The sequence below is a fragment of the Nomascus leucogenys genome, chromosome 2, assembly GCF_006542625.1.
Source record: "Nomascus leucogenys isolate Asia chromosome 2, Asia_NLE_v1, whole genome shotgun sequence".
In the NCBI taxonomy this organism is placed as follows: domain Eukaryota; kingdom Metazoa; phylum Chordata; class Mammalia; order Primates; family Hylobatidae; genus Nomascus; species Nomascus leucogenys.
The window spans coordinates 43,655,126-43,664,377 of record NC_044382.1 but is presented as its reverse complement, the minus strand read 5'-3'; the positions used below and the strand labels follow the sequence as shown (position 1 = coordinate 43,664,377).

The 9,252-nt window shown below is 59.2% G+C and overlaps 1 protein-coding gene across 2 annotated transcripts; it reads right to left on the bottom strand.

Moving 5' to 3' along the window:
- Nucleotides 1-1,189: 1,189 nt before the first annotated feature.
- Nucleotides 1,190-8,070, bottom strand: PITX1 (paired like homeodomain 1). 2 transcript variants are annotated; one of them, XM_030828894.1, is made up of 4 exons: nucleotides 8,005-8,070; nucleotides 7,155-7,391; nucleotides 4,695-4,927; nucleotides 1,972-2,750 (listed from the first exon to the last, which is right to left on the bottom strand). In XM_030828894.1, the coding sequence occupies exons 2-4, from the start codon at nucleotides 7,321-7,323 to the stop codon at nucleotides 2,208-2,210; spliced, it is 945 nt and encodes a 314-aa protein (XP_030684754.1). In that variant the 5' UTR covers nucleotides 7,324-7,391; nucleotides 8,005-8,070; the 3' UTR covers nucleotides 1,972-2,207. The 2 variants fall into 2 exon arrangements, with proteins under 2 accessions (XP_030684749.1, XP_030684754.1); XM_030828889.1 differs by lacking the exon at nucleotides 8,005-8,070 and having other exon boundaries at nucleotides 1,190-2,750; nucleotides 7,155-7,664.
- Between the last annotated feature and the right edge of the window lie 1,182 nt (nucleotides 8,071-9,252).

Here is a 9,252-nt window from a genome sequence, read left to right as displayed (position 1 = left end):
GGTCCCATAGCATCAGGCTGACCATCCTCCAGGGAGGACCTCTCTTCATTCCTCATCTGAAGGTGAGAAAACCAGTGGAAAGATGCCTGGCTTTGGAATTAAAAAATCTACTGGCTCAGTGTGACCTTGGCCCAGCTACAGAGCCTTGGTTCCATCTGTAAAATAGGGACAACACTCCTGACCTCAAAGGCTGTGTTGAACTGGCTTGAGAATGTGTGCACAGGGCTCTCCAGCTGTCAGCTTGTGACTAAGCCTGTGGCTGTGCCCTACTCCTAGCTAGGGCTTGCCTGGGTCCAGGACAGTGCCAACCCCCATCATAAGGTGATTCTAAAGCAGAATATCAACCCCTCCTTTCTCCCCCACTGCAGCTGCAAACATTTTGTTTTGCCATTAGAAATGACTTACTTAAGGGAAGCAGAATTTTACAGGCAGTTTACAGGCTGGTCTTGTTCAGTAGTTTCCAAAAGCCAGGGGAGGGCGGAGGCGGTCAGCAGTCCCCACAAGTTGGGATGGATCGGAAGTGAGAAGTGAATCCTGTGTGACGGACACTTTCTCCTGCACAGCCGCACGCCCCTGGGTGGGCTCTCGGCACGTTGCGGGCATTAGGGAGAAAGGCAGCGGGAGGCCCTCGCTAGACTCTGATAGATCCAGCCCCCTCAGTCCTCCTGGAATAGCCTGGCCCTGGCTCCGAGGAGAGAAGAGGGGCTGTTGCTGGGCCCACAGAAGAAAAGGCAACCCCAGGCATAAAGAGGCTCTCAGCAGCCCCTGCCTGAATGCTCCGGGCAGGCAAGGGTCCCATAGCACCCTGGGGCCTCGAGGGTCACCGCAGACCCGGCCTGGGAAGAACCCGTAGAGTCCCGCAGCCGCGGAGGGAGGGGGTTCTCGCTAAGGCGTCCCGCGGACAACGCCGAGAGGCGCAGCTTAGCGGGTGCGCACCGGACGGGCTCGCAACGCAGGACGGTGCCCTCATGGGAGCCAGGCTGAGCAGGTCAAGAATGGTGGTGGGGGAGCGGGGTAGGGAGACCTCGGCAGGGGCTGCTTCGGCGCTCCCCTCCTACCCAAGGGGCCCGGTTCCCTTTCTACCCACAGTTCCCTTTCTATCCGCCTCCCTCCTCAGCCCAATGAAGCAGTCGGGGCTCAGCAGTGCTTAGCACGCTCGGACTATGGTTTTAATAGACATACATGGACAAGTCGATATAGACAGATTTATAATTCTATACAGTCAGTCCAACATACACAGGGACGCTGTAAACAGGGGCGCGGGCCAGAGAGTGGGTGTGCAAAGTGGGCGCAGGGCCCTGGGGCCGCGCCCCTTGCTCTACCGGCTCGACTCTTGCACGGCGGGCGGTGAGGAGGGGGCTGTTCACCCGGACAGAGGGCCACCTCCTAGCCCGGGAGCAGAGCAGAGGGCCTGGGCCTGCGGCTAAGCTCAAGGCTGGGGTGTTCTGAGACGGACCTCCCCCTCCTCCCGCCAGAACCGCACTGCCCGTTGCCGCTCCGCGGCCTTAATTAATATAGGGCTCCGGGGCGCAGGGCCAGCGAGGCTCTACCAGGCGCGCCGGGGCCTTGTGTGGCTCCACCGAGTGCCCGATCCTGGGCTGGGGGCACCGTCACCCCAAACCCAACGCCCGCCCCAACGCGGATCCGACTTGAGCTAAGGCGCTCTCGGCCGGGCCCAGCTCGGAGAGTAACTTGGTTTGTATGGGGTCGGGAAATCCCAGGCAAGTCCAGGCCCCGCACATCCAGTCCGCAGGCCTGGCCGCTCAGTCCGGATCCAGCGCGGCGGGGACGCGGGCTACGAGGGCGTCCTCCCCGGGCCGCTGGGCCTCGGCCCTCGCCTACCGCGCCGCGTCCCCTCCACGGAGTGGGCCTCCGGGGCCCGTGGGAACACACACACACCACCCGCGCCATACCGAGGGAAATTGCAACTCATCCATTTTTTCGCGGCACTTTTCTCCGACGTTTTTTTTTTTTTTTTTTTTTTTTTTTTTGTCTTTTTGGAGGGCAGAGTGGGGTCCGGAAAAGCAAACACAAAACCAACCCGGAGTGGGAAGTGGGAGGAGGGGGCTGCGCAGGTGTGAGGTCCGCGGCGCGGTGAGCTGGGGCTTGCGAGCCGGGGCCCGCGAGCCGGGGCCCATGTGCGTCCTCCGCGCCCGCGCCCTTCCCCGCGCCGGCAGCCAGCCGGCCCGCGTGGTGCGGCGGGGCGGTCAGCTGTTGTACTGGCACGCGTTGAGGCCCGAGGCGGGGCCCTGCAGACCGCCGTAGCCGAACGAAGAGTGCTGTTTGGACTTGAGCCGCAGGCTGGCTAGGCTCGAGTTGCACGTGTCCCGGTAGACGCTGTAGGGCGAGGCGGGAGTGCCATACGGGCAGCCGCCCGGCGACATGGCCGAGTTGAGCGAGGAGCCGGTGAGGTTGTTGATGTTGTTGAGGCCCGAGTTGGGCATGCCAGGTACGGCGCCTGGGCCCATGCTGGACGGCATGGTCATGGAGGAGATGGAGCTGGGTGCCGAGAACATGGACTGCGACGACAGCGGGCTCATGGAGTTGAAGAAGGTGAAGCTCTTGGTGGAGAGCGGCGCTGGCGCCAGGCTCTTGGCGGCCCAGTTGTTGTAGGAGTAGCCGGCGGCGTACACGTCCTCGTAGGGCTGCACTAGGCCGCTGAACTGCGGCACGTAGCCACCTTTGCACAGGTCCAGCTGTTGGTTACGCTCGCGCTTACGCCACTTGGCTCGCCGGTTCTTGAACCAGACCTGGGGGAGGGGACGGGAGAAGGGTCAGGGCCGCTGTGGGCCGGGAGGGACCCCACCCCCTTCCCCACAGCCCAGAGCCCTCCGTCGGCGCGCTGCCCTCCAAACGTTGTTTCTCTCCTTCGACCGATATTTCCGCTCCTGCATTCCCTCCACAATGGTTCCTTTCCTGTCCCCAGAAAATACTATTTTCTTTTTCCGATCTGTATCCTCTCCCCCAAATTATATCCGTTTTCTTCTCCGAATACGGATTCTCGTTTAACAGGTACTCGTTTTCTTTCTTCCTCTCAACCAGTTCACCTCTGCCTTCTCCCCCAAACGGGTTCACTCTATCTACTAAATATTTCAGTCTTTTTATTCTCCCTCAAATACAAAAGGTATTTTTCCTCCCTGAGACATAGGACTTTCCAACTCCCCCAATTCTTCGATCTATTTCATCGCTCAGTTTGTTATCATCTTTATCGGCAATATTTGATGTTTTCTTTTTGGCTCCAAATGTTTATTTTCGTTCAGTCCACCCCTGTCTGAACCTCTTTCTTCTCCCTCAGTCTGTTTTCTTGTTTATCCCCCATTTTTGATCCTTTTGAATCGTCCTCAAATATTAGGCTTTTGAATCCTTTCCAAATATCTGACCTGCACTGTTCCCGTTAAACAGTTGATTCTTTTTCTCAAATACCTGATCTTTTTGCTTCCTATTTAATTTCTTTCCTGCCGCCTAAATATATGTCAAATATGTTTCTCCACAAATATTTATTTTCTATTCCTACTAGTTTCTTCTAATCTTCCTGCCCTTCCTTTTCTCCCCCCAAATTTGGTAAGAACCTCCTAGTCCTCCCCCATCCTTACCTATCTGCCCACCGCATGCCCTCTGCCCTCTCGGATTTTCCTACAGTTCTGAGTGGAGTTTCCTGAGCTAGTTTGCCAGATCCCTGCTTCTCAGCTTTCCCTAGTCCCCAGCACTGACACTACCTGATTCCACCCCCACCCACCCCTACCACCATAAACCTGGGCAGGATTAGTGAGTTCAGGATTACTGAGTGCTGTGTCTTCACTCCAAGTCCCACTGGGCTGGCCAGCCTGCCTAGGGAGGAGTGAGGGCTGGGGTTCTGGTAAGGAGTCTGTGGGCCAGGTGGGATTTTGGTCGACTTGGGAGGTGCTCCCAATATCTGATTAAATATTTGCACCCCCAGGGAAGAAATGATTCTCTTGCTAACCTGGCAGGAAAGCCTTGCTTTTACTGGAAACCAAACGGGTGAGAAGAGGGAGAATGCAGGCTGGTCTTGGGTCTGAGATGGCATATCCTAAAAGGGACTGGGAAGGACATTTGGCTCCCGGAGCCACCCCCCACCTCACCTGACAGGAGACCTTCCGGAAAGGGTAGAAGGCAAAGGGTCCTACTGATGGCTGGGGAGGGTGGAGAATATCTTGAGCTTTTAGAGAATCTGCTTGTGAGATGGGACCACTGCTTCAGGAAGTTTTGAGAGCCCCAAACCCAGGCACCTTTCAGGCTTCTCCGAGGCAGCCAGACAGGACCTGCCTTTCCCTTTCGTTTTCGGGGTAAGGCCAGCAGCTCCCGAGGTCCCCAGCGGCAGGGAATCCACTGCCCAGTCTCTGGCCCAGTGTATCCTGCTAACATCTGAGTGGGTCCTGGGCCCCACAGGGCATGGGGGAGTCCCCTGGGGGCACAGGTCTTTGGGCTGGGGTTGCCTTAGTCCGAGGATCAGGTAGGATGAGGGTCAGAGGGGTTGAAGGTCCGAGACGCCTGGAGGCCTGGCAGACACTAGGTGGGCCAGGGCCTAAGGTGGGGATCTCCGGTGGAGGGAGGGAACAGGTCTGAATGGTGGGAGAGTGAAGGTCTGCTTGTGGGTCTAAGCTTTGGAGGGCTGCGGCAGAGGCGGCCCGGGAGCCCTCTGCGCGGGTGCCCTTAGGCGCGCACCCCTTGCTCACCCGCACGCGCGGCTCGGTGAGGTTGGTCCACACGGCGATCTCTTCCCTCATGCTCATGTCGGGGTAGCGGTTCCTCTGGAACGTGGCCTCTAGCTCTTGCAACTGCTGGCTTGTGAAGTGCGTACGTTGCCGCCGCTGCTTCTTCTTCTTGGCTGGGTCGTCTGCGCCGCCGCAGCCCGTGCCTCCCGCACCACTGTCCTCAGGCCCCTTGGGTTCCCCGCCTCGCTCCTTCTCTGCAGTAGGCAGGACGGGGAGCGGGTCACGGTTGCACCCCGTCCCGGCTCCACCGAAGCGCTCGCCACCAGCGCTGGCGGTCTTCCCTTCCTCCCTCCCTCTCTCCCTCCAGGCTCCCTGGGAACTGTCCCCACTGGAAAGCGCCCGCCGGGTGCTGGTCGTCAGTAGGCACCTCTAGTCTGGTGTGCCGCGGAGAAGAGCCCAGGAATCGGAGCTCGAGCCGCAGGCCTGGGTTCCTGGCTGGGCAGGGCCTACACCCTTAGCTCAGCTCAGATTCTGGCCCTGCTGCTGATGTTCCCAGCAAATGTATGCTTTTTGTTTGTTTGTTTGTTTTGCGAGCTCTTAGGGGGTCTAAATCTGAGGGGGTCTCTGCTTTTCTGAACTAGGATCAGATCTTTCCAGCCTAAAGCCCCTCCACTTTCTTCTCCTCAGGGGTGTATGGGAGCCCTACTGGGCAGGCACAACACAGCCGGATTCTCGGCCTTGCTTCCAGGCCTCCAGTTCCAAAGCCTAGAAAACCCCACCAACTGCAACCCAGACAGACAGACTCTGTCTAGGTGACCTCGGGCTTTAGTCTTTCTCTCTTTGAAGCTACACAAAACACACGCAGTCATAGAAACATTGATACATAAAGAAAAAGAGTTTAAAAACAAAACACAGAAGCCCAGAAAAGCTCACAGCTCTATGCCTAAAGACACAGAAAGGGCCACAAATTCTCAAAATCAGACAGGAAGAAACACAGAGCAAATGTAAATTAAGAAGCCAGAAAGCTCCGTACAAACACACCCCTAACTAAATACAGAGCTGTAAGTGTATAAACTCCAGGTTGACAGAAGCATTTATTTCTCTGGGATTTAAAAAAATAATGTACCGTTGTAGATAGATTTTTAACTCCTTCCCAATAAGGCCCTTGTAGAGATAATTTTTAAATCTCAGAGAAACAAATTATAGTTAGATAATTTAAATTCCCCAAATAACGCCACTGTAAATGGATTTTGAGAAAATTCCGGAGAAACGCGCCATTTTGGATTCACTTTTTAAAATCTCCGGAAGAATAATGTTGCATGTAGATATTTTAAATTCCAGACCTGCACTTCGTACATTAATTCTTTCAAAATCGAAAGATACAGTTAAAATTGTTAATTCATCGTCATAGATTTGGTTCAAAAAATCAATCTACGATTATATATCTAAGTTTTAAAAATAAAACCCACCAAAGACCGCGCTTGAAACTTTTGAAAACAAAAGTATAGTTCAGCGTTGATTGTGTTTTAACCAAGCAAACAACCTCTCAGAAAAATCACTTAGGGATGCAAAAGAGAAACAAACAGATAATAAGAAAGTGGAGAGAAACACTCAGCTGTGTATTAAGAAATGAACGCAGAAGAGGCGCCCACACTGGGGAGCTCGGAGCCCCTCGGGAACCCGGCCGGCTGCGCTGGGCAGCCGATTCGCTGCCCCACTGCCCGCGCCGGCCACTCGCGGGCCCAGTTCGCTGCTGGAAAAAAGCTCCAGCTCGGACAAAAAAGGCAGCGCGGAGGGAGACGCGCAGGAGCCGGGGCGGGGGCCAGGGCCAGGGCCAGGGCCAGGGCCAGGGCCGGGCTGCTCCGGGCTTCGGCCGCGCACGTGGGCCGGATCCCTTGATCGGGGTTCGGGCTGGCCTTGCTGGGAGTCCGGCCGCGCCTGTTGGCCCGCTGGCCCTCACCGTCCTCTGTGTCTCCCTTCTACTTGATGACCCCTCTCCCCGCGTTTACCCTTCCCGCCCGCCCCTTCTCTTCGGCCTCTTTCATTCTGTCGCCTACTGTCACGGTGTTAGCCTCCCTCTCTGTCTCTCTGAGCGCGTTCTTTCGCCCGTCACCCGTATTCCTTTCTCGGTCTGCTCCTCTCCCTTCGTCCGAGCCGCTCCTTAGCGCCCAGTTGCGCAAATCAAATTTTTCCCCGTTCTATTTACTCCTGATCAAGAGGGGCTGTCAGTCCAACCCTCCAGCTGTAGGCTCGTGCATCTGCCAGTCTCTTGGCGCGTGGGGACCGCGTGGAAGTGCTTTCGCGTGTGCGTAAGTTTCCGCGTTCACCGTCAGGTCGAGAACGGGAAAAAGAAAGCTCCTGACGCTTCTGGGGCGGAGAGGGAGCTTGGTTGCACGGCGCGGGCGTCAGGCCCTGCTCCCACTTCCCCGTGCTCCGCGCCCGGGTAGGCTCCGTGCGCGCCGCGCGGGGAACGGCGCTTACCTGGCAGCTCCGTGTCAGACGACTCGCTGGCGGAGTTCTCGAGCGGCTCGCGGGGGTCGGCGGGCCGGGCCAGGTGGAAGGCGGGCCCCATGTCATGGGGTGGCGGCGGCGGCGGCCGGAGCCCCTCCGGCAGCCGCTCCAGGCTCATGCCCCCCTTGAAGGCGTCCATGGAGGTGGGGACCGCGGCGGGCGCTCCAGGGGCCGGGGCTGGGCGCGCCCCGCCGCCCTGGCTGCGACCTGCGGGGACAAGAGCGCAGCGCCTAAGCGGCTGCCCTCCAGGGCTGCCGGCGCCCGCAGCGACGCCGTACCCGCCCCATGGACCGCCCGGGGCTGCGGGGCCGGGCGGGCAGAGGCGGCGGCAGCTTCTCGCGACCGGGCGCCTGGCTCAGCGCTCCGCGCTGCGCTCCTGCCGCTCGGGCCTCAGCAGCCCGGCCGGCCCCGGCTCCGGCTCCGGCTCGCGATCCGGGGCCGGTTTCTAAGGCTCCGGACGGCGCCGGCAGAGTCTGTCTTAAAGCGACAGCGCGCACAGCCAGGTTCCAGCAGTCCCTGCGCCAGGGGTGCTGGGTGGGGTGGGCCTGGGTGGGAGGGGGCTGGGGAGGGAGCTAGCGAGCGAGGGAGCGCGGGCGGAATCCAGCCCCAAGCCGCCCGCGCCGCCGCGCCCTCTCTGCCGCCCTCCCTCCCTCCCTGCCTCGCCCGCACCCTCCCCCTCCGCAGCCACCTTCCCGCCGCCTCCCCGCCCCCCGCGGCCTCGCCGCGCCTCTCCCTCCTTCCCCGGTGACACACCGAGTTCTCCCTCGGCCTCACAAAAGAAACGCATCTGGCCTGCAAGTCCCGGGCAGCTCGTGCCCACCTCAGGCCTCAAATGACTTGTTTCGCCTAGAATCAACTCCCGTCTCGGCCGCCTCGAAGTCCCCAGCCCTGGCGAGAACAGCCCAGGATGAGTGAATGTTTGCCGAACAGGATCGCACCGAGCGGGCGCCTTCGAGCCAGCGCCGGGGCTGGGGCAGAGCCCGGGGCCCGTTCCGGCAGCTCCCAGCCGTGTCCTCGTCGAGGGGCCGCCTGCCCCTCCTTCTCCAGCCTCTTCTCCCGGGAGCTCAGCCCGGCTGAGTGACAGCAGCCTGCGCTCTAATGGGCCCCCGGATGCTGCCTCCTAATTAGCTTGGACCTTCTCCCCTAAGGCTGCTTCTCAGGCCTCCCTCTCTGCACCGCAGTCAATTTTCCGGGATTGGGATAGAAATGATGGCTTCTAATCAGACGAAACGTTTCTGCTGGCTCTAGGCGTTTCAAGAATGCAGAAGGAAGACCCCAGGATCCCAGCCAGACCCCACAGCCTCTTGTACCTCTCCCCTTGTTTTACACCTTACGCCTTGGCCAAATGGGCCAGGCCTGGCCTTGGCAGGCATGGGGTTGGCCTTGGCAGCCTTTGCCCTCCTTCAGGGTAGCTTTGTCCCAGCCTGGGGCCTGCGTCCTGGCTTCCCAGGGCTTCAGGCACAGGCCTGGTAAGCCAGGTGACTGCTGTCTCCCAACCCTGGGCCAGCAGCCCAGGAAGCCCTCAGTCTTCCAGCTTCTCTCCCACGCAGTGGTAGCTGAGCTGCAGCTCCAATGGGCCCTCACTGGGCACAGGCAAAGACATTACTCTCCCACTCCCAAGAGTGATTCCCTCCTCGAGTCCTTGCACGTAGGTGAAGTTTGTCGAAGGATTTTGCTCAACAATTGTTAGCTGGCCCTGAGACCTCAGCATCTTGAGCAAACAGGCCACAGCTGGGGCGGCAAAGCGCCGCCCTGACCTGCTCCTCTGGCCATAGGCGGACCCCAGACTGCCCTCTGCCCCTCACCTGTGACCAGCTCCACCAGACACAGCAACCCAAGGGAGCTGCGCCAGGGAGATTGTCTGCCTGGGAAAGAAGCAGGAAGGTGTCCAGTGTCCTCACCCCAAAACCCAGTGCCTCCTCAACTCCTGCGTGGGTGGCACTGACTGCACAGGTATCGGCGTCTGGGGCACTCTGCAGGTTCTGCCTTTGAGTCCTCGCCTTACCCCTTCCCATCACAGGGAGACACCCAGGGTCAGCTGAGCTCCTTGTGGGGGCTGCTGGGGCCA

Bases quoted from the DNA above. Each gene is read 5' to 3' on its own strand.
- PITX1 (XM_030828894.1), bottom strand. From the start codon at position 7,323: ATGGACGCCTTCAAGGGGGGCATGAGCCTGGAGCGGCTGCCGGAGGGG. The intron at 4,928-7,154 runs GTAAGCGCCGTT...TGCCTACTGCAG, and splicing joins GTCTGACACGGAGCTGCCAG to AGAAGGAGCGAGGCGGGGAA. The intron at 2,751-4,694 runs GTGAGCAAGGGG...CCCCTCCCCCAG, and splicing joins TCACCGAGCCGCGCGTGCGG to GTCTGGTTCAAGAACCGGCG.